Source organism: Hermetia illucens, chromosome 1 (genome assembly GCF_905115235.1).
Source record: "Hermetia illucens chromosome 1, iHerIll2.2.curated.20191125, whole genome shotgun sequence".
NCBI lineage: Eukaryota > Metazoa > Arthropoda > Insecta > Diptera > Stratiomyidae > Hermetia > Hermetia illucens.
In genome coordinates, this window is record NC_051849.1 from 119350599 (window position 1) to 119375922 (window position 25324).

Sequence of the window (25324 nt, forward strand, 5' to 3'; positions counted from 1 at the left end):
ACTCAAAGGTAATTTTCAATGCACCTCTCATAAATGATCCTCTACTTATCACGATTTCTGCAAATTGAAGAAAATAAAAAGTGGGCGGTTTATTTTGGTGTGTAGTTACAACATTTTATACATTGTTTTTGATCGCATCCCTAGCAATGCCCCTTTCTGCGTTCAGAATTTTCCATGACGCTCACACTTAGATTTTTACTTCGCGGTTGATCTGCTGTCAGGATTTCAACATGTTTCGTGTGCTCAAAAAGGTTTTCTATTCTTTTCAGGAAATTGGTAGAAAATTAATGAGTATTTAACCTGTCTTTCGCTCTTAAAATCAAAATTATCTACCATAACACACGTATTGCGTGGGCATTTAGATTTCATGACATTTTTGCGAGAGCGATAGATTTTTCCTAGACCCGTTTGCTACTAACCAACGGAATTTTCACGGTTGGTTTTCGAAATAAATTTCGAATGTTGTTAACCCCGCTGCGCCACATCACTCCACCCCCAGATGAAGCCTAGGGGTTTCAGCGACTGAACCCTGAACTGCGTTCTCCATTATTCCGCGAAGCGAACGGGGCGTTGTTTTGGGGCGCACATGGACTTCAGCCTAGATAAGGAGATAGCCTTTTTGTGTCCTCCAATCTGGAGCTGGAAGAAATGCTCTCCCCCCTCTAGAACACGGTACGGGCCTGCTGCAGCGGCTTTCGGGCGGCATCCGTGCTGACCAGGACGTGCGTGCACATATCCAGCTTCTTGGGCGTGCAGGGAGGTTGCGGACGAGTGTCGGGTGGGAGGTGTGGCTTTGATGCGTCGAAGACTGTCCCTAAGAAGGGGCAGCAATCCCGACACTGTGAGACCCGATCTCTTGTCGAAGACCGGATCACTTGGGAACCTTGGATTCTCCCCGTATACCAGCTCCGCGGGGCTGACAGCAAACTCCTCTCGGCGGATTGTTCGTAGGCCGAGTAGGACGAGAGGCAAGACTTGAGTTCAGGACGTTCTAGCATCCCATTGGATTGTGGGTGGTATGCCGTAGTCCGCTGATGTTTGAATCCCAGGAGTTTGCCTAACTCCGAGAAAAGGGTGGACACAAATTGCATTCCCTGATCAGTGGTGATCACTGCAGGGACACCAAAGCAAGGGATCCACTCTCGACAGAGGGCTTCGGCACAAGATTGCGCCATAATGTCCTTCAAGGGGATTGCCTCAGGCCACCACGTAATCCTGTTGATGATTGTGAGGCAATGATTGAAACCGTGCGAGTTTCGCAAAGGGCTTACGATGTCGAGGTGTATAATGTGGAATCGCTTGGTAGTGCGGAGAAATGAGCCCACTTATTTTCTTACATGCCTGGTGACTTTGCACTTCTAGCGTGCGATGCATTCTCTGGCCCAGGAGTTGACATCATTATTCATGGAGGGCCAGAAGTATTTTTCGATAACTAGCCGATTTGTTGTCGTGATGCCTGGATGCGCTAAGTCATGAAACGCGTGGAACACTTCCTTGCGAAAGGTGGCCGGAATGTATGGCCGGGGTTCCCTTTCCGAGTCTTCGTAGCAGAGAGAGAGGTTCGAGCCGAAGATGGGCAACTCCCGAAATTTATATTTGGGGTTGGATTTGAGAACCTGAAGTACTGCGTCATCTACAGTGAGCGCAATTTCTATAGGTGCTATGGCATTTTTAATAATTTTCAAGGAAGGCACAAAGAACGCTTGCTGTATCATGACCACTTGCATTAATATCTGTTCTCGGGTTTGCTGGGAAGGCGTTTTGACATTTGCAATGTGATCAGCTGATTAGTTGTGCTAATTTCTATGTTTTTATGGTGAAAATCCGTTTTCAACTGCGCAATTTCTATAAGTGCATACGAAAAAAAATTTATAGTGTGTTGTTTAGAGGGGGCTTTTCGTACAAAAAACGGTGTGTTATTAGTAATAGTATTGTTTAATGTTATATAGGTTAAAATCCATAGTCTTATATTATTGTTTTATATAGCAACAACAGTATGCCACGTGGAAAAGTATTAACTGAAACAGAACGAGTAAAAGCAGCCACTATGAAGAATCTGGGATGCAGTATGCGAGCTATAGCAAAGGAAATCGGCAGATCATTAAATGTTATCCGAAATTTTTTCAAATTAGGGGAAAAATACGCCGCCCGAAAGCACCCGAAAGGAAACAAAAAAGTTGGAGACAGGCTCATCACACAAATTAAGGATGAAGCGACGAAAAATAAATTAAGTCCGCTGAAATTGAATCTTCCCATCAAAAAGAGGCGTGTTCAGCAAATTTTGCAGGCCGATATCAATTTAAAATACAAGAAACCCGCGAAAGCTCCGCACCTAACACAGTGCCATAAAACGGTCCGGTTAGATTTTGCACGGAAACATATGAAATGGGAAGATGAATGGAAAACAGTTATCTTTTCTGATGAAAAGAAATTCAATTTAGATGGCCCCGATGGGTTTAGTTGTTACTGGCACGACCTACGAAAAGATAACCCTCCGCGTATGAGCAGAAACTTTGGTGGTGGAAGTTTAATGATTTGGGGTGCTTTCTCCTATCATGGAAAACTTCGTCTTGGGATAGTACCCACAAAAATGAACTCAGACATTTACACCGATTTGTTAGAGGTTATTCTTGTCCCATATTTAACATAGATTTTATTTTCCAACAAGATAACGCCGCCGTCCATGCTTCCCGATTCACAAAATCTTACCTAGATTCTAAAAACATAAAAATAATGGAGTGGCCCTCCCGTAGTCCCGACATAAACCCAATCGAAAACCTTTGGGGAATACTATCCAGAAGGGTTTATGCAAATGGGCGGCAGTTTAGCTCAGTCGCTGAATTAAAAAAGAAAATATTAGAGTGCTGGGGGGAAATTGATGATAATGTACTAAAAACCCTTATTAATTTAATGCCAAACAGAATATTTCAAATAATAAGAAATAATGGTGCAAAAGCAAAATACTAAAGTTTGATTGATGTCTTTTATTCGATTGGTAAAAGTGTTACAACGAAAGTGCACCTATGGAAATTGCGCACTGAAATGCTATTTTTTGTTAATTTTTTTAAGAATAATATTTATTTCGTTATTTTTTGTTTGTATTATAATATAAAATAAATGTGTCCACTTTACTTTGAATATAATATTTTGTTTTAACATGAATTTCATCTCAAAATTGAAAAAAATTGGGTGTGCCTATAGAAATTGCGCTCACTGTACCTGCGCCTTGGCGATAGTCGAGGAGTCAAGTGAGGCGGGGATGTTAGCCTCGGAGACACGTGACAAAGAGTCAGCAACTATGTTGTCCTTGCCGGACACGTGCTGTATGTCGGACGTGGACTGGCTTATAAAGCTCAAGTGTCGAGGCTGACGAGGGGACACTTTGTCGAACTTTTGTTTCAAAGCATACGTGAGAGGCTTGTGGTCCGTGAACACTGTAAACGGCCTACCTGCTAGGAAGAAGCGGAAGTATTTAATGCTCAACTACGCGACGAGCAGTTCTCGATGTTAAGTGCTGTAGTTCCGTTGAGCGGGATTCGACTGTTTAGAGAAGCTCAACGGCTGGCAGACTTGATTCACCTTTTGGTGAAGAGCAGCACCTACTGCGATGTCAATGGCATCAACAAAAACGGTTAGGGGGGCATCTTGTAGAGGAAATGCCAAGAGTGTAGCGTCAGCCAGTTGTTGTCGGGATTTAACAAACGCGCGGACAGCCTCTTCAGACCACACAATCTCTCGTGTGTCGTTTGTTTTGGGACCAGACAAGTACGCGTTCAAAATGGACTGGCGTTGGGTGGCCTTGGGCAGGAAACGACGATTGAAGTTTAGGATGCCCAAGAAACTCCTCAACTCCTTCACTGTTTTCGGACGCGGGAAGCTTGTAATTGCTTCCACTTTGTCTGGGTCGGGCTGTATTCTTGCAGGGGAAATGGAGTGGTCGAGGAATCTCAACTGTGTTTGAAGAAAATTGCATTTCTCAACGTTTAGTACTAAACCGGTCTGAAGGAGACGTTGAAAAATGCGCTCGAGGTGGGCTAAGTGCCCAGACTCAGCGGAAGAAGAGACCAAAACCTCATCCAAGTACACGAGTGTCGAGGTTTCGCAGAACCGATTGAATGAACCTTTGAAAGGTTTGCGCCGCATTGTACAACCCGAAAGTCAGCCGGGTGAACTCGAAGAGTCCAAAGTGTGTGCATATTGCCGTCTTTGGAATGTCTTCTGGAGCGACAAGGGATTTGGCGATATACCTTGGCTAAATCGCCGACGAACGCGAGCGTGGAACTTCTCTTTTCACTGGAACCGTCCGATTACACTATCGCTTGCAACCGATGGAACGCAGAGTGGAGGATAAACTTTTCCGCTGTTTATGGTAGAGTACCGTCGTAGATGGGATGCGAGTTAGCCGTTGGGTCCAATGGGGCGCCTTGGAACCTCAGCTAGTCCCTTGCTGGGCGTTCACACACACACGCTTCACCTCGAACTTGACTGGCGCGGGCGTGCCAGTGCGCCGGACCACCATGCAAAATTTCACGTCAGAGTGTACGGGCTAGTCGTTGTCCGCCCGCCGCCGCAACCAAGACTCCCCGGGCGTCGTTTGGACAAGTGTCGAGCAGCTGTGTTTTTGTTGTTATCGTGCCGAGCCGTCGCTGTTGGCAGAAATTAGTTTCCTCTGTGAACGTCCGCTAATCGAATTTGCGACAATTGGACGGCAGCAAGGTGAACGGGTGTTGTTTAGACGCTAATGGCGCGCATCGATTCCAAGACGGGGATCCGCCTGCAGTAACTCCCTCACGATGGGCTCCTTGGAAAGAGCCTCGAGGCGACGGAATGCCCCCAAAAAGTAATTGAACTCAACTCAAATCAAACTCAGGCATCCGCACGCATCCCATCACGTCGCTGTCACAACTTTTAAGAATCCTTTTTTAGTTTTCTTTATGGGGGTCATCCCGTGTGAAGGCCGTTTCTTGTGAAGAACTGGATAAAGAATCAAATACGAATTTTCACCATAGATTTATTAATATCTTGAGTGTGCGTAGTAATTTTTCCAGCCCGATCGCATAGTTGGTTATTGAAATACAGAACAATTTATACACCCATCTCCGAAAAAAAGATGTTTTTCTGCTGCCACGCTAGAGGGCGCTGCGATCATCTTAAAGGAAAAAAGAAAAAGTAAACGGCATTTTAACGTACAGACTTAACTACAGTCCGCAAACTAGGATTATTAAAAAATATTAAAAGCTACATTTTTGGTGCCGTGTTAAACTTTTTTTTGTAAACTTTGGTGTTTTTTCGCGGCTTCTTCAATGAATAAAAAAACCCACTGAATAAGTCGAAAAAATTTCAAAGAATTTCGTTGGATAGATTTTATGGTTATGGTGGCAGCCGATTTTCAACATGCAGTTTCGAGAAAAACGCATTTAAGAAGTAGAATGCGATTTTTATCCATAAAACCTTAACTGACCCTTAATCTAATATACCTAGTCCATAAACTTTAGGTTTCTTCAAGAAACATATTTACAGCTTTGGCTTCAATTTCTGTCCTTTTAGCGAAGTCATTTTAACATCATTCGGACCGATAAATACGCGCTTTATTGCGGCGATCGACATAAATCTGGCATGTGACTTATCAAGTGTTTAACACTATAATTTCCGAACGACTGCGAATATTAAAAAATCACTTAGCCCATGTATTCTACACTATATCTAGATACAATTGATGCCAAAAAAAATTCGATTCCGCTGATCTGACACACGGGATGACCCCCTTAATCCAGTAAATCAAGATTTACAAAGAACTTATTTTAGGATTTTACTCGGTCATATCGCACAAGAAAAAGCTTGTGATCGATACCGCTGGAACCCAAAGTATCTAGACCTTGTTGGACGAGGCGAGTGCATTCAGTCTCTCAAGGCATTCCCATACTAGTTTAGAGTTCACCTGGTTGGACCTAAGTGCCTTGATCGCTGCTTGGCTATCGGTGAGAATAGCTGTGTTCTGCCCCCTGTAGTTCCTTTGCAGATTAAAGGAGACACATTTGTCTATGGCGTATATTCCGCCTGGAATATGCTAGTGTACCTGCCCATTGACTCAAAGTACGTTTTCCTTGGACCAATGTCACCGGCATCCGCTCCCTCTGCTGTGAGGGATTCGTCAGTGTACCAAGTAATCAGTTGCTGGTTTAAGCCGTATGTCGCAGCCACGCTCTCCCAGTTTTCCTTGTTACTCCAACGTGTTTCAAACTTCTCATCGAAGTGAAACCTCGTTGTCATGTTATCCCTGGGTATCAGTAATTCGGGATACCGCCTAGAAATAATATCAATCTTCCTTCGATTTAGGCAGCTCCCCGCCTCACTCATACTACCGGCCATCCTGAATATTGATCTCCTTGCCTGCATCTGTATGTGCAGATGGAGAGGGGTTAATCCCAGAAGTACCTCCAGGGATGCCGTTGGGCATGCCCTCATTGCCCCACTGATACAGACGCAAGCCAGCCTTTGGAGCTTATGTAATTCCCTGGCTTGTATGAGTTGGGTTCTTTCTGCCCAGATTACCGCTCCATAGGTAATCATTGGCCTTACTATTGCAGTATATATCCAAAGTAGTATCTTCCGGCTGCAACCCCATTTTTTTTCTGTTATGGATCTGCAAGTCATCAGAACCCTCGTGGCTTTCTGACATGTGTCTTCCAGAGTAATTTTTGGTCTAACGTAATTCCCAAATATTTAACATCTGCTTCTCGTTTCACCTCCATATCGTGTTATGTTATGGCTGTCAGGTGATCCAGCTTACGCCTCCTAGTGAATGGTACTATGGTGGTTGTGGTTGGGTTGATCCGCAGTCCCACCTTCCTGCACCAGGCACTAGTAACCCTTAATTCAGTTTGGATTCTATCACATAGGGTATCTTCATACTTGCCCCTACAGATTAAAACAATGTCGTCCGCGTAGCCCTGGACTTGTATTCCAGTATTTGTTAACACGTCCAGGAGTTCATCCACTACCATACTCCACATCAGCGGCGATAGTACTCCACCCTGTGGACAGCCTTGAGTGGTGTTCATGATAATAGAATTTGTACCTCTATTTGTCTGCTTCTTCTTCTGCCCATCCAGAGTGACAGGGTGTTTCCCACTCCTTTGCGGCTCAGGGCATCCTGTATCTCTGTGTGCGATTTGTTGTCGAATGCTCCTTCGATATCCAAAAACGTGCACAGTGCAATTTCTTTTGTTTCTATGGCGTCCCGTAGTACCTCTGTCAGCTGATACAGAGCAGTACTACTACTAACTCTGAGGTAAACTTAAGGGAGTTTTACTCAATTTTCCCAAAAATATGGTAATATACTATTATTAACTTAATTTGAACAGATATCGATATGGAGAATATTTTGAGGCCTGGGCCGCATATAGGGGCAACTTCATGAATTTTTTCAGATTTTTCGTGTGGGTAGTTTCTGAGAATGGATCCGTTAAAAAAATCATCACTTTCCACCCCTCCCACTCCCCGCCTTTCTAACAAATCTCAAAACTAAGACCGGCTTCGGAAAGTACTAATCAAGACCTTTCGTTTCTACATTCGGTGAAAAAAATTTGTACACCGCCCTTACATGTATGGAGACCTCTCCTAAATCTCAACGTAGAAGGATGTCACTCGCTGCATGTCTGGGGGTTCACAGTTCCCACCTCCTCACCAAATTTCGCGTCAATCGGTATAGCTGTTTTTGAGAAAAGTGCGTGTGACAGACAGACAGACAGACAGAGACAGACAGACAGACAGAGACAGACAGACAGACAGAGACAGACAGACTAACATTGAACTGATTTTGTTTTCAAACACAACCTTAAAAATGATAACTCCGCCGTAGCCTGTCCCAAGCCCGGTTGTGAAAGGAGGAGAAATCAGTCTGAATGAATGTACGCCACCGTAGCGTCTCAGGGGGTAGGTGAGGAAAGGAACTTTGCAGTCTTGCAGATTACTCACTGAGAAGCTATCACCACACCAGGCAGTTAGGTATAAAATGCAAACCCAAAAATAAGAAGAAGGAGAAATTTGAGATCCGGTACGAATAACCGGCGGGAGTCGTCTGTCTTGGTGACTGGTCGGGCTCCCATAATGGACAGCATGGCATCGAAACCGCTGGGCTCCCATAATGGACAGCACGGCATCGAAACCGCTATTTGTGGGGCGGTTCGACGCCTAGGCGCCACGACGACCAGGAGCGTTGCTCCGCCTGCGGCAGCTGTTTCGCCACAATATCTGGCGACTACTTTAGCAGGTACGCGTAGACAGCAGATGAAGTGGAGTGAGGAAATGAACCTCTTCATCAGCTTCTACTACCAAATAACGGCGGCGGTGTGTACAACATCTTGAAGCCCCTTCTTGCACCACAGTTTCGTCGAGCATTTCCCGCAATTGGCGCACGTAACTGTGCAGCGAGTCGCAGACCAGTGCCGCTTTATAACTCGCAGCAACACAATCCCGGCCATCATCAGAGACCGTGTTCGACTTGAGGTCATCGTGGAAACTGGTGACCAACAGTTGATGGGGCAGAGGTGGCGGCATTAACAACACTACGCCGCACTGCTGGCAACAGTTTCAGTACTCACTGAAGCACTCTTCTCCACCGTTCAGCTGAAGTTCGGGACGAATTCCAAGAGCGTGTTTAGAATTCTCGGAAATGGATTTTTTGCATAGACCAGGTATTCCCAGGCTCTATGCATCTCCAGTAATTCCAATAACTCTATCTCAAATCAATGGTGAGATTGCATCTCGGCTGTGCGCTAATATGTCGCTACCGCAACTACAATCACTTGTGTATTGTGGTGCAGTTACGGCTATCAGTCGGCTACGACCTTATGGCGAAAGTTATTCCAGACGTGTCCAGAATGCAACGTACGCGAGGAACCAGTGGAGTTTTTTCAGATCACTCAACGACGTTGACGGAAGCGAAATAGTGTTGGGATGGACTTTGGGGTTACCCACCCAGCATGCTAAGCATGTTTAGTGGATCACTACCGAAGGCCACTATCCCTGGCATGAATTTTGCAGATGTTACGGAGGAGGAAGTTCGTTGTGCCATAAACGGCTCGAAGAACTGGAGGGGCCTAGTTCTGGATCGGGTGCAGAACTTCTGGTACAAAAAGTTCACCAGTGTACATGGTCGGTTGGCACATAGCATAAATCAGGTCAATAGTCGGCCGGAGGAATTTCCACCCTTCCACACTGTGGGGATTACCTACCTTATCTATAAAAAGGACACGGTGCAAGACCTCGCAGACAAAAAAAAGAACGATTACTTGCTTACCAACCCTCTACAAATTCATAACGTCCATCATTAGTGTCTTCATCTGAGGGCGCCAATACATCGGAGCCTATCCATATACGGAAAGGCAGCTTCCAGGGGGATTCGTTGAATTCCCTTCGGTTTTGCATGGCACTCAACCCCCTTTCATGGCTACTGAATGATGCTAGAGGGCATGGTTTTGCAATAAAGTATGAACAACGCGCTAAGTGTGAGCTGACACACTTAATGTACTTAGATGACATCCTTAGAGGTCTGTTGCGAATAATAGGCATGTTCAGTCGTGATATTCGGATGGAATTTTGATTAGAAAAGCGTCGAATCCAAGCTATCCGGAAACATCAGCATGAGCTGCATGCCAGACATAGCATTGCTGACCTCCACATTGCAGGTATGACCGAGACAGCCTTCTACAAATACCTAGGAATTATGCAAGGAGCCCATGCTCGAGTTGGTGATCTGAAGGATGTTCCGCTGTCTTGCGACGAATTCCTGCGACGTGTAAAGCTGGTACTGAAATCGCATCTCTCGAAGAAGAATAAAATAAGCCCATTGAATGTATTCGCTATCCCTTCACTGGCTTATGCGTTCGAAATATTGCTGTGGACGATGACTGACCTGGAGAACGTCCAGCGGCAGATACGGACTACTATGTCTAAATTCCGAATGCATAATTCAAACTCTACCGTGGAGCGGATGAACCTGCTCCATGACATCGGAGGTAGGGGCGTGGTTGACGTGGCGGCACAACATCATAGCCAAGTTGACTCACTACGGGCTTATTTTTACAGCAAAGAGCGGGCGAATCACTTGCAGGCAGCTGTCTGTGGGTTGACTGGTTGTAGTTCCCATAATATTCTCAGCTTCAGGTATTGTATAATAACTAGATCCCTTACGGCTTCCCTGGGACTTTCAGTTTGGTTCAAACCATGCAGAAATATACCATTCTGCATACATGCTCGATGCTGCGAGGAGTTCTACACGGATTCTACCATCGACCTACCACCAGCACCCCTTTATAATTTAAGTAGGTAGGATCGTCCAAGATAGATAAAACTGGAAATTAATTAAAGTAAAAATGTATAATACCTAGAAACAAAACTTGGAAGAATGGACGAGTGAAATACTGATTCAATATTGACGCAAATTCAAGGCCAGGGTTGTTAAAAGGTTGGTTTTCGTGTAAATTCTCTGGTGAAGAATAACAAACACCGCTGGAAAACGCGACAGCTGTACGCACTACAGGAAGGAAAATTCCTTAATTTGGCTTGAAATCCTGTTCATGCACGGACTACTCGCGAGCAGCTCGATTACCGGACCTAGCGATAAGATTCCCAAATTACTGAGGCGCTTAAATATTAAGTACATTAACTACAACCGGCCAATGATACAGTCCAGCCGACAATCCTTCGCGGAGAGTATTTCTTCAGAATCGTAAATCAATTCACAAAAATCGAAAAGAAAATCAACAAAAACCCTTGGAATCGAAACTAGCATGGCGTCTCCTCTACGCCGAAAACAAAACTCTTCCCAAACCATGAGTAATTTCTCCATACCCTCGATTTGAAACTGACGCAAGAAAGAAACTCAACACGGTAAAGGGCATTTTTTGTGATTCAAATTTTCCACTCGACAAAGACAAAAATTTTATTTTTTTCACCACGCTCGGTTGCTAACTTTGAAAATGTTCAGGCTATAAAATGCACCAAAAATCAGAGAAAACTGCACTGAACAATTAACTATGGAAAAGTCTTCCGAGCTACAATCTCTTTAACTAAAATTTCCTTGATTGAAAAAGAAAAATCGTGGAAAACCAAAAGCAATCCTCCAGTTTGATGTGAATCCGTTGCGAAAAACTCACTTGCTCCTGTCTATTGTGCCACCCCAAGAATTCCTAGAGGCTGAACTTCACAAAGGATGATGACCTAACTGCTCCTTAGCGATCCGAAATATCTGCTTTTACAGCAATTTAGCGATTTCAATCCGTCCGGACATTTGGAATGAACTTCTCGAGTTCATGTTGCCAGCAACATGCGCAGCAGCGTTGACGAGTCGGCAGATCATTCCCCTCTGTCACAATCAATTCGCCTGAATGCATTCAATATGCAATATGAAGCGAAATTTAAGGTAATTGCACACTATAGAATGCATTATTTGATCAAATTAATCCCGCAAAGGCGAAATCCCGCTCCCGTCACGAGGCCGCGGCCACTATAAAATAGCAGATCCCACGATACCAATTAAGGGTTAACCTGTGCTTGAAAGGAGAAAAGTTTAAAGGGAAAAGCTGCAGTGCGTTATAACATCGACAAATCCTTGAAAAGTCGTGTATTGTAAGAGACGGTAAGGCAAATGATGTCGAGCGGGTGTCAAATAGAATTACACTTTTGAATTGAAATAATAAAAACTTGTTATTTCTTTTTCGTTGGTGTGGGTATTTATTCTTGCAAATACCGATATTTCGGGAACCACTTGTTCCCTTCATCAGTACAACAAGTGTTAAACTTGTCTGCACTGATGAAGGAAACAAGTGGTTCCCGAAATATCAGTATTTGCAAGAATAAATACCCACACCAACGAAAAAGAAAAACAAGTTTTTATTATTTCAATTAATTAATCGTTGGAAACACCGCATAATTTCACTCTGATTACACTTTTGATTATCAGCGCTAAACCATAAGAAGAGCACCACCGGAACAGAGTATCTAGGTTTGATTGAAGGGAGACATAGGTAACGATGTAGCAAGAAAGAGTTTAAAGTCGTCTGCATTGAGGAAACAGAGACAAGTAAGGAGGTTGGGAGGCGGTTAATGAAGAACAGCGCTTTGTGGAACGCCGGTGGAGAAGAGAACCCAAGCCACATGTGATATATTAACGCTAAGAAAGGCGAGTTTGGATAAAAGTGTGTTGTGTAGTGACAGTGTCGAAGGCTTTAGCAAAGTCAGCATAGATAGTAACTACCTCTTGCCGTGAATTTAGACATTTGGCCACAAAGGTGGTGAAGTCGAGTAGGTTGGAGGCCTACGTCTAACGAAGCCGTGTTGCTGTTACACAATGGAATGGACAAAGTGGGCAGACAACCAGCTACTAACGAATCCTTCCAAGAGACATTAATGCGAAAATGGTTCTCTTCGAGACTCTTATTGAAAATAAGGGAGAAGGGAAGGGAAATGGACTGACCAGTTTTGATCAAGAAAAGATTAGGGATTGCCAATGAGGTATTCAACAAGGAAAGGAGCAAGGGCGGGAATGGAAAGAGATACCCGGTGGCTGCCACCGCTAGTGGGAAAAAAGAAGAGAGAGGCGAGAGAAAAGATTAAGGAATAGTGGCGACAGAGTAAATCACAAGATAGTTGGGAGCAGTCAGTAAAGGAGCCAGAGAATTTAATGAAAGGAGATGATTGGACGGAATGGCGGGACTCGCAAATGTGAGAACAGAATTCAGTCTGCTTTAACATTCGCTAGATTTGCCTTCTGGCCTTAAATGTTACAGATTTGGCCGAGGACCGCAGTTCGAGTTGGATGATCTGAGCATCAAATTCGATAGTAGGATGATGGCGCCAGGAGCAACGTAAGAGGGGGCACCACGAAAACAGATGAAGGAAGAGTAGGAGAGTTATTGAGGAGAAAAGGAAGACCGAAAGTAGTAGGCCAAGCATAACGAGGCTAAACTTCTTACATTTGAAAGGAGAAGACTCTTACTAACCCTGATGATATCAAAACAAAACAGCTCAAGCTTGATGCTCAAAGTATGGTTTTGTGTATATCTTGCTAAGTATATTTGAGAGCAGAACTATTCCATTCGTACGTAGCCTATTCACTTCAGTGTGACATTTTTATTTAGTGTTTTGGGATGCAGTAAATTTACACAGAAAAAACAACTTTTAGCTACTGTTACTTTGTCAGTAATGGTTCGATTTTGACCAAACTTGGGAATGTCATGCTTCACACTACAGTCTGCATTACGATAAAGGAGGTCTCTCAGTTACTTTCCCGAAAATATTGTAATACACTATTATTAACTTAATTTGAGTAGATATGGAGGGTATTTTGATGCCTGAACACTAGAGTGGACTTTTTTCGGATAATTTCGACTAATTTCTGATAATGGGCCCGTGCAAGAAATGATCACTCCCGACTTTGCAACAACAAACTAAGACTGCCCTACTCTACGGCTTCAGAAAGTGCTAATTGAGACCTTTCATTTGAAACCCCGCGCCACCACATTTGATGAAAAAACGCCCCCCTTTCCATGCATGGGGTGAATCTAGAAAGATGTACCTCACTACATGCATGATCGTTCACAAGCAGGCGTTGAACCCATTCAACAGAGTCAGTTTGCACAAAATCTTAAAAAAATGATCAGATCAGTCGTGGTCTGCCGTTGGTTGGCCAGTAATTTGCTTAACCAAACTGTCCTCTGCCAGCCTTCCTTTCACCACCTCTGAACCATTCGATCGCCTTCCAGTACGATTACTGCAGGGACAGTTTCATTCCACCTAACTTCTTCAGGAATTGGCCGAGTAACATTGAGGTAATCACTGTATATTCAAGTCATATTCGCCTTAATGTTAGTTCCCGTTTTAACGAGAAAGTTTGCCGATCGCAGTGTAGAACAGTCTCTATCATACATACCAATATGAAATAATAAAAAAATTCTTTTTTCTTATTCGCTAGTGTTAATATTTTTATTTCTGCAAATACCGATATTTCGGGAACTACTTGTTCCCTTCATCAGTGCTTACAAGTCTGCTCCTTAGAAGGTTTATTAGTTGTATTTATACTAATCTAAATCTATACTATTCTAATTATGGCTAAATTAGCTTTTAAAGACTTATATCTACATCCTGTAAATGAAGAAATATTTAATTACCTTTTAAAGACTTATTTTTGTCTATCCTAAAAGAAAGTGTTTTTTTTTAAAAGTTTTTTAAATAATGGTGAATAGCAATTGCCTAGATCCGAAATCAACCTAGTGTCTACCGACTGTTTGCTGATGAATAAGCTTTCGTAGGCGACCAGCTGGTTAATTTTTCTTACCTGTATAACTAATAAGCCTACTGAGGAGCAGACTTGTTAGCACTGATGAAGGGAACAAGTAGTTTCCGAAATATCGGTATTTGCAAAAATAAAGTCATAGACACTAGCGAAAAAGAAAAAACAAGTTTTTTGTTATTTCAAATAATTAATCGCTGGAAACACCTCATAATTACACTCAGATATATACCAAGTATTTTTCTGCCTCCAAAGTTGAAAATTGGGCTTCATCCCACTTGCCTGTTCTGGGCTGCATTCAATTGGACATAGAAAGTTTCCGTCAGCATCCTGCCCTGAAATTCCCGCTCCAGTAATTACTGGTAAAGTAATGATTGGACAACAAATCGGAGCGGTAGTGTCTTGACAGAGTATATCAATTTACCGAATATTATAAATGCCTATAGGATATTTCTAGAAGCGGTTGTTTCACAATGATCTCAACAGTTTTGCACGCTGAATTGTAAAATTGGCTCTTAATATGATATTATCATGAGCTTTTGATATCATTGTCTGTTCTTAAGAACTCACTGACCTATTAATCAAATAGAAAAAAAAATTAGTGTATACAGTATATGTAAAATTATTTTTATAGATTATAATTCATGAATTTAACCCAACGGGGCCATATTTGTTTCTTCAATTCAACTGGCTGCATCATTTCCCCGACATATTTGTATGTATACAATTCATACTGTTTGAGTTTATGATGATGATATATGCTTCAAAGGGCCTTCGAGGTATCTTGACAGAGCTAATGTTTTTTCTTTTAAGAGTCCTGGTCCAATGTTCGCTTTTGCATAGAGACATAGCAAGATATTAGCGACCTGAAATATTTCGATTATATTCTATATATATGAATATATAAACTTTCTTACCTGGGTAACGATGACTTGACCTTTCTCGCAATGGAGTAAAATTAGATTTAAACGATCTTCTCGAAAGGCATTCCGACCATGTTTTTCATAAGCTGACCAAACGTTACTGGCTATGGCTGCTGTTATGCGAGCGTCTCGGTCCCCATACCCAGAATAAGCTAATAACGCACCTTCCGGACTTAGCAATCTAAAAATGAATGAATAATCTTGTGATGAAATTATAGGAAGCACTTCATTATACATATATTATGGGTTTTCTGAATAAAGAGTAGGTAAGTATATATGCGGACAAAGTGGTGGAAATTTACGTTTACGTTAGTTTGAGGCTTCGGGTATGAATGGTTTTGTGTTTCTCGCATGTGAGAAGCTTTCGATGCTTATCTTTCCATTCGTACTTAGTTAAAAATTTAAAATATTTCTTCATGTATTTCTCAACTACAAAATATTGCTAATTCGTACATATATGTAAGACATCTAAATTGAGTGTACGCATCTGAATACTTCGTACGTAAAAACAAATATCACTGACTTGGAAACATACGTTCGTCTCCAAACATTATCATACACTCATCGTTAAAAATAGATTATGCATTGTAGTATTAAAATTCCGTTTCGATGATGTGCCCGAAGTGATTTTATAGCTAAGTAAATAATATGTGTTCTTGTTGTTGTTCTAGGTTTTAATTGTCTCACGACGTCCCGCAGAGTAAGAGAGAGAGCTAAGTTCTCTGCTGCTGCCCACGATGATCATACGTGGGAATGAAAGTTTGCGAGGCATTTGGCCTGTGTGCCAGCTGTCACTCGATTTTTGGGGTGTTGTCAGACTCGTTGTAGGTTAGTTAACCAAAGTATGTTTCACGTTTTGTGCCAACACTTACAAGCACATTTGTGTTACAAGTTTAGACATAGCTAACGTTTTTATGATTGTGGTTAGGTTATGTTATCTATTACTTGTTCTAGATTTTGTATTATTTGCCAATTCACGTTTTGTTATTATGTCAGCTTATATTAGTTTTTGCGATAATAAGACGAAGAGTTAATGATTTCTTTTAATTGAAACCAATATGTGCTATTTTGCACTACTCAATCACACAGATCTTAACCAGGGAGATAAAATAGAGGATGTATGGGCTGAATGAACTAGGAAGGGTGCGTCGGAATAGGAAATGCCTTGTGGCTTGCGATATTCACTCATCTCACAAAAGGCTAGGTAAAAGACATATGAAATAAAACGTGAGAATAGACGCATAGTCCTAAATCTTGATTCTTTTAAGAAGCTGATCAACTCCTCAATCTGGAGTTGGTTTCCTTCTTTTAAAAGAGCTCTTGGGGAGTTGAAAGACTCTTTCCAATTAAATTTGTTCCTAGCCACACTGTGGCTCTAAACAGTTTTACGACTCTCTCAATTTCCCCATGAGAAACCTATGATGAAGTTTACTATCCTCGAAGCATGTTTCATCTTTATGATTGTATTATTGATGTGATCTTTCAGGGATAGGGATTTCGTAATTGCCTTGCCCAGAAATGTTATCTCCGATACCTATTTTAGAAGGGACTCATGTACCAAAATTTTAAATGGTTTTCCATTATTTCTACTAAAAACAATGACGCTAGACTTATTTCTATTTACTGTGAGTTTCAGGGTGTTTCATTCATTCACAAAAAGATCAAAGAGTTGTTGTAGTAGCATATCCACCTGATCATCTCCTGTGCTCAAAGCAAAGAGGATAAAGTCATCTGTGTATTGGTAGATTGTATACCGATTGAAAAGTACCGGGCTTCAAATATGATAGCAGCGTGGTTGATTTCCCTTTTATGTATGCATTGCACTGCTCCTCCGTCCAATTCAGTGATACATCCTTAATGATGCCATAACGGCACGTCACACTAAATGGTATGGAGGAGTTAAGGCCGCGTTCTTTGTAACGAGGATCCGTTCTGAAACCGTTAGCAGCTTGCTCCGTTTTGAAAAATATCGACACTCTCACGTTTGATGTTCAGAATATCTTTACCGTAATTGAGGGCTTCTGCGTGGGTGTATAGGTCTAATGAATCCGTGCGCTCCCTTTTGACCTGATTTGTTTCGATTCGGTCCCCTAAAACCGAATACTGTCTGTATATGTAAGCCTTCGCTACCTCAGTCATGTTTTCAGCCAGATTGGTTATCTTGATATTGAGAGATTCATCTTGTTAGCAAGCAGGGTGCTCTTTCATTTGAAAAGGGGCCTCATGGGGGAACACGTTTTGGGCACTTTGTTTTGAGAAGGAGGAGCCGGAGACACATGCACATTTCGAAATGGGGGCTTCTCTTACTATTAGTTTGCCCCGTGCCAAATTGAAATCTTCATCTTTGCCATCTGCTGGATCCGACACCTGCACCAAATATTGCTGGATTGTTTCCAGCTATCATATACTCATCATGGGGTACTGTTACACCCCTTTTCATAAAGCTTACACACTTGAAGCTACCTGCACTAAGCACACAGGGAGACCAACAAAAAATAGGAGGCACACTTCCCACTAAGGAACAAATTCCTCAGCATTCAAAGGAGTCAGCGAAATTCGTCAAACGATAATTTAATGAAAAAACAAAAGAATCAAGAATCTAATAAGAAAAAAGCTTTAGGAATTTACAGGTATTTCGGAATCAAGTGCGAATTCAGCCAGCAAAAATCCAGTACCGACGACCGTTACTATGCACTACCACAGATTCCACTCTGCAATCGATGATGACTAAAATACAAGGGAGACCCCACTGGTGTTTTGTACATCCGAACCCTGCTACGGTCTGACCGAGAATGCGTTATTATGTTAGGACATTTTATTTTTAAGGAAATCAATGACAATTGAGCTGAAAAGTTCGCAGGTTAACACACAGATGATACTACTAGTATCCATTTGATTTTTAGTTAACAGTTGTCGGACTATTAGTTTGTGGGATAGAACATTATCAGTCTAGCAACTTTTGCTAGTTTGAAGATAATGGATTAAGGGGGTCATCCCGTGTGTCAGGTTGGTTTTTTTTTGCATGAATTGTATCTATATATACTGGAGAATATGTGGGCAAAGGGATTTTCCGATATTCCGAGTCGTTCATAAATTACAGTGTTAAACAGGTAAGGAGTCTGCAGCCGTGGCTAGAGTACTCGATGAGAAAGAGCAGCGAATCTTTTTTTACCTGTTAGTTTTTGACCTAAGCCTTATAAATTCGAACACAGGTATAAATATAAAAAGATGGAAAATCAATCAATTGTCTAAACTTATTTGCTGTTTGGAATAAAAAGGATAATCCAGTCTAGAGTGAGCGTTGAAAGGCTTTCAAGCTATACTCAGTTATATTTTGTTGTAAGTATTGTGCTGTTTGTGTGTTCAGTGATTTTTTTAAATGGATCGTACGAAGAGAGATCGCTTTAACGTTCAACGTCATGCTCGCACTAAAAAACGAGTATTTCATGGGAATCGACACTTATCAGAGAAGAAAAAGGACTTCGCATCAACATCAGCAAAGAAACTTTTAGCAAACATGAACATGGATGTTCCAATTGCGACAAGTTTTGTATATTGTATAGTAGATTTTGCTGTAGTTTTCTCTGGTATTTCTGCAAATAATAAAATATAGGTAGTAGTAAAAAAGGAATGCGTAGAACATGTCGAGAAAAGAATGGGAACGCGGCAACAGGCGAGGACAGTTGGTGCAAATGGCGCAAAGCAGAAGCTAAAGGAGAACTGGATAGTTTCCACTACGAGAAGGCATCTTTTACTGAAAAAGCTCAAACAGTCATCAAACCAATCTACGAAGATTTGTCACGAGATGATCTCTTGAACAGATGTTTAGGAGCAGAGACCCAGAATAACAATGAGTCGTTAAATGCATTGATCTGGACTTTCGCTCTTAATTCATTCACCGTGGAATACTGTCCACATTAAAATGCCGTCCATTTTTTTTTCCTCAGATGAACACAGCGCCTTCCAGCGTGGCAGCAGAAAAACACCTTTTTTGGAGATGGGTGCATATATTGACACGTATTCCGAAAACTAGCCACGATATCAAGCTGAAAAATTTATCACATATACTACAGATATCAGTAAACATATGGGGAAAAAATCACGTTTCTATCTTTATCCAGTGCTCCAAAATAATTTTTCATAAAAAGGCAAAAAAAAGGCCTTCACACGGGCCATACATACATACATGCAACAAAAGAAATTTTTTGTCGTCTTGCTTGTACTAAATATGTTAATCAATCAGCCATTTCATCATTATATTTTTGATGGAAAGATTCATGGCAGACTGATGAAATTCTCGTGTAAGGTCAGCCATTCATCACACCATCAATGTCGCAATGTCGTACGTAGAAAAGTTTGGAAAATCGATACTTTTGCGATGACGACGCAGATGACAGTTTGCGTCATTCTCAATTTGGGCGCGTGAATTCGTTTTGAAGATTGAAGCAGGATCTATCTTAGTGGAAAATGGTAATTACCAGATGGGCTGGAAAGTTCATATGCTAACACACAGATGTCGGCACTAGTATTTATTTTTAAATCCATATGGTTTTCAGTTAACCCTAATCTCCGAAAGACAGGTGTACAAATTTGGCAGCTGTCGGATTATTACTTTGTGAGATGGAACATTTTAAGTGAAGGAACTTTTGTTAATAATAATAATAATCGTTGGCGCAACAATCCGTATTGGATCAGGACCTTGAAGTGTGTTAGAGCACTTCATTCAAGACCGAAACGGTACACTACAGTATACTGTAGGAGGCAATGTGGTCAACATTGCGCTCGCCCGAGATTCTAACCCTGATTTGACTCAGGTACTCGTTCACAGCTGAGTCGACTGATATCCGACTTTTGTTAGTTTGAAGAAAATGGATAAAAAAGAATTTCGTGTTGATAAAGCATTGCTTTCTGGCGAAAAAAAAAAATAATGTTGAAGCTAACGCTTGGCTTGATAAACATAATTCGGACTTTGCACCAGGAAAATAACCGTTGAGAAGCGGTTTGTTAAGTTTAAACAGGGCGAAATGAGCAACGAGGACGATGTACACAGTGGACGTCCCAAAGACACTGCACGTGATGAATCGACTCCAAAGCGTGCAAAGACGCAACAGTCCGCTGGCAACGCTATGGAAACAATATTTTGATGCGCATGATATAATATTCATCGACTAACTTGAGAAGGGAAAAACCATCAACAGCTACTATTGCATAGCATTATTGGAGCGATAGAAGGATGAATAAGCGGAAAAATGATCTCGTTTGAAGAAAAAGAAAGCGCTGTTTCGTCAAAATAATGCATCCTGTCACAAATTAATGAAAACGATGGCAAAATTGCATGAATTGGGCTCAAATTGTTCTGCATCCACCTTATTCTTCTGTCCCCAGCGTCAACGACTTCTTCCTATTCTCAGACCTCAAGCGAATCCTCGCTGGAATGAAATTTAGCGTCGATCAATAGATAACCCCCAAAACTGAGGCCCATTTTGAGGCTAAAGGCGAATCATACTATAAGAAGTCGGAATAACGGAAGCTGGCGCTCCGGGCATAAAGGTTTTGTGTTCATCTTACACATTCATATTTTTCCATTCCAAAAAATTCTTTCATTTTTTTTTAAACTTTCAAAGATTTCACAAACGCAGATATTATGCTCACCGTAAACAACCAAACATTGCATCTTACCAAATACTGTACTTATATATGCATGTAAATAAATTGATCGAACACATATTTCCGATTTACTTCGTGCTTAAAAATATACATATGTACATATAAATTAGGTATGTTGAATACGGCTTATTCAATGTACAAATATATCTCTCTGAATTAGGCAATATTGGGGTATAGCCTAGAGCTTAATTAACATATCCATATAAAGACACTAGGCCAACGTACCATCTTCGTCTCCATTACCGCAAGATGTCGTTCATTGATTTTTATAGTTGGCTAACACTTAGAACCATAGAGAGCGACAGGATGGACGACGTTGCGGCAAATTTTATATTTAAGACGTTCGTTGATACGTCGATCACAAAGAACACCAGTTGTGGAACGCCACTTCATCCAGGTTGCGTGGTATTTAAATCGCTCCATTTTGGGTAGATCACTGCCGCTGACAGTGATTGTGTCTGTTTCATGGGGATCAGTCGTCAAAAATTCAGTTTTGTTTAGATTTAATCTGAGACCGTGTTGCATGAGGCGATCATTCCATTTTTGGACAAGTTGCTCGAGATCATTTTTGCTATCAGATGAAAACATCCTCTGCATAAAGCAGTGTGTAGGAGGCTGGACGTTGCATATCCCGTGTGACGGTGTCCATAACAAGAATAAAGAGGAGTGGTGAGAGGGCGCTTCCTTGATGAACACCAACAGAGACACGAAGCGGTTTTGATACACCCGCCATACTTCGAACTTTACTTTTCGGATCGTGGTAGAGCAATTGAACCCAGCGCACGAGTTCTTCTGGCACGAAATGTTGTCGTAAAGCATACCAGATGAGTTCGTGTGGTACACGGTCAAATGCTTTCTCTAGATCCAGAAATGCAATGTAAAGAGGGCGATGCTTCTCACGGTGTTTCCCCATGAGTAACCGCGCAGCGTGTATTGCGTCTCCAGTTTCTGACAAATCCGGTTTGATTCACGGTTATTTCAACGATTTCGAGAATACGGTTGTCAAGAATGTGTTCAAAAATCTTCATGGTATGGGAAAGTAACCGGATCGGACGGTAATTTGAACATTCTGCTGGACTACCTTTCTTTTTCCATAGTAGTACTTTCTTGCCTTGTACTTTCTTCCTGAATAACCCGATTAAAGAATTCACTGAGCCACAGTGTTGGGTCCCAGTTCTTCGCTTTCCAAAGCTCAGATGCGATATCGTCAGGTCCTGTGGCTTTTCCTGAATTCACTCGTTTTATTGCCTCCTCGACTTCAGTTGCGCTGACAATTAAGTCCTTGAGGGTTTAACGTGAGCATCTGTCTTGCGACTTAATCCCACGGTCTTCTTAAGACACGGATTGATTTTGTGACCACAATCAGAGCCCCGCTGAGACAAGCAACAACGGTACCAGTCTATACCAAATGCATGGCTTAGCATTCATACTGGTGGATGCAAGGCATACCTAAATCTCCACCAAACTAAGGAGTACGGCACCCGTGTTGAAACGCAACACCACGCCGAGGCCCGAAAGTCCCTTCTCGCTTGAGCATAACCAGAGCCCCCATGAAACTCCCACTAGGTCGCCTACCGCAAATAACCGAGCTGTACTCATATACAACGGGAGTTCACCCGAAGTATGAGCGTCCAGGAGGTATCCCGGCTCCCATGGTACCAGTATACCCCTGGTAAGGTTTCGTGGCCAATTACTTAGTATAGTTTAGTTAACTGGGGGGAGCCGCAGCTCCGAGCACTCAGGCCATTATTAGGCCCATTGTACTATCCCCGTAAGTTGCCTAATCAATGGCTTCCCGCCTACGGTGTTCGCAGGCTTTAGCGAATCTGAGAACACTCTCAAGAGGCAGAGAGTGTGCAGATTCTTCATTGAAAAAAACCTTGCCAAGGTGTCTTCGTCTGAGATCTGAGGATGCCGGGCAGCTGCATAAAAAGTGCAGGGCAGTCTCCTCCTCCTCCTCACATTGGCTGCACACAGCCGAAACCACTACCCCAATCTTCTCCATATGATAGTTTAAGGGGTAGTGTCCCGCCAAAAGCCCTACTAGGATTTTCATGTCCCACTTCTTAAGGGACAACAAAAATGCCGCCCTAGTGGCCCTAGGCTCCTTCACAAGGATTTTCGCTTGGCGGCAAGTGTCCAAATCCTTGCAATTTCAGCCTTCAGAGTAGACTTAACAGTAGATGGTCGGATTCCAAGAGCTCCATTTTTGTCGCAGATATTCTTCTGCTGCCAATGAAATGGCATATATCTCCGCCTGGAATATGGTCGTCATTTTTCCGAGGGGTCGGGCCAGTTCTATAATCGGATTCTCCGAGAACACACCTGCACCCGATCCATCCTCCGTGACTGACCCGTCGGTGAAGATTATTAGGTCTGTAATCTGAAAAGACTCATGGCCACTTGTCGACCATTCTTCTCTTTTGGTGATTACGACAGTGTATGTCTTTTCAAAGACGAATCTGGAAACCATATGATCGGTCGGCATCAGGGCTACCGGATGTTTTTCAAGGAATTTCCAGATAGACGCATGCCCGTTGGATTGGCCGCCTTTCCACGCCCCAATGGTATCGAGCTTATATATGCGTCGTTGACCGCTTTCCGTTTCACCTCCAAGTGAATGGGGGGTAAATTTAGGATAGCTTCAAGGGCCGCAGTCGGCGTAGTACTCATTGCTCCAGTAGTACTTAGACAACCAAGTCTCTGAATCTGCGTTAGCAGCTTCCTGCTGTTAGCAAAGTTCAGTCTTGACCACCAGACGATGCATGCATACATCAAAATGGGTTTTATTATGGATGTATACATCCAATATATCAGTTTAGATGAAAGTCCCCAGGTCTTACCTATCGCATTCCTACAGCACCAGAGCAATCTGCAGGATTTCTGATATTGTTCCTGGATATGATGCTTCCACGTTAACTTGGAGTCGAAATGTACTCCTAAGTATAATACTTGACTGTTTGTGTCAGCTGGATTTCCGCCCCTGCTAAGGTGGGTAGCGTATAGCTGCCCTACCTGACGTTCCTAGTGAACATAACTAGTCCAGTCTTCCTAGCGTTCATCGTGAGTCCATTGCGGAGGCACCAGCCGTGGATTACATGCAGAGTTGCATTCAAGCGGTCACATACTGTGTCCGCAAATTTTTGGATGCTGCCTGGGAAGTGTACTTCAAGCAAATGATTTGCAGTTTCTTCATCGCTTTCTGTGTACTTCCCATTCTGTAAACGTAAATAACCCAGTTTCTGGCTACGTTCTTTGACCAGAATCCGCTTCAGCTTCGAGGTTGCCTCAAGAGAGTTAGTCTCTTCGCAAAAGCATCTCGAAGATGATCGTTTAGCCGATCTTATGCTCTTTTTTAGAGCCTTGTGTGCCTCTTTATAGCGATTCCAGCTAGTGCTTGATTCACCCTTCAGAGCACGATTAAGGAGCATCCTTGTCGTTCTCCTCTGTTTTGCCAAATCCGAGTTCCACCATGGTGTTTTACCCTTCTTTGGCATCTTGAGTGGACAGCTTTCTTCGAAAGCTTCTCTCATGCTAGTTGTGATAATCTGGGTTGTCTTCTCAATTCCAGTAATGGATTTGATGCGCTTCCCAGGGATGGTGACTCGGGCGCTCAATTCTGTTTGATACATTACCCAATCTGTCTTCCTCGGATTCCGAAATGGAGTGGGTGGAGGTGGATCCATGCCCATAACGAAATCAATGTGTCTGTGATCTGAGAGTGTGATATCGTTTGATACTCTCCACTCTCCGATGACCTCTCGCCTGACCACGTTGAAGAAAGTGGGTTCATTACCCACATTTAGGATCTGCAAATCGGTTCCTACTAGATACTCCAGTAGTCTCCTCCTCTTGCATTGATGTTCGAACTTCCCCAGCATATGTGGTGAGCGTTAACATCACATCCTGCTATTACCCCCATGCCTCTACTTTTGGCATATTGGATAGCTCTGATGAATGTTTCACTCGGAACGTCTTTTGCGTCGTAGGGGAAATATGCAGAGCACCATAGTATCTCTTTATCTCCCTGTTGACTTTTTATGGCTAGCTTAGCCGATGTGGTGTCGCCATCACATAGGTCGTTAACCAGGTTTCCCTGGAAGTCTTTGGAGATTACCATGCAGGTGCGGGGTCGATCACTTCCATTGGCATACAACAGATCAGCATGTTGGAAGTTTAGGCCCCTGACTGCCCCACCAACAACCCACGGTTCTTGTATGAGGTATATAAATGTCCTGCAGCTATTGATCCGACGACTGATAAGTGCAGTTGCCGCTTTACAATGCTGCAAATTTACTTGGGAAATGTGGCACCTTATCTACGTTTCAGATGTAGATGCCGGGGGCCAATTACTACTTCAGATGAGTCCCCGTGCAGACTCGGGCCTGATCCCCCTGATTAGACATTTGGAGCATTCGCCTACTGCATCACGGCCGACAAG

The 25324-nt window shown here is 42.6% G+C and overlaps 1 protein-coding gene across 1 annotated transcript in view; it reads right to left on the reverse strand.

Moving 5' to 3' along the window:
* Positions 1-14446: 14446 nt before the first annotated feature.
* LOC119659235 (ragulator complex protein LAMTOR2 homolog) overlaps positions 14447-25324 on the reverse strand; it is a 28439-nt gene continuing 17561 nt past the window's right edge. Inside the window, exons 2-3 of the mRNA XM_038067217.1 lie at positions 15211-15397; positions 14447-15159 (exon numbers count right to left, since the gene is read on the reverse strand). Coding sequence (XP_037923145.1) covers positions 15037-15159; positions 15211-15397 — 310 coding nt within the window. The 3' untranslated portion in view covers positions 14447-15036. The remainder of the gene's footprint in view (positions 15160-15210; positions 15398-25324) is intronic.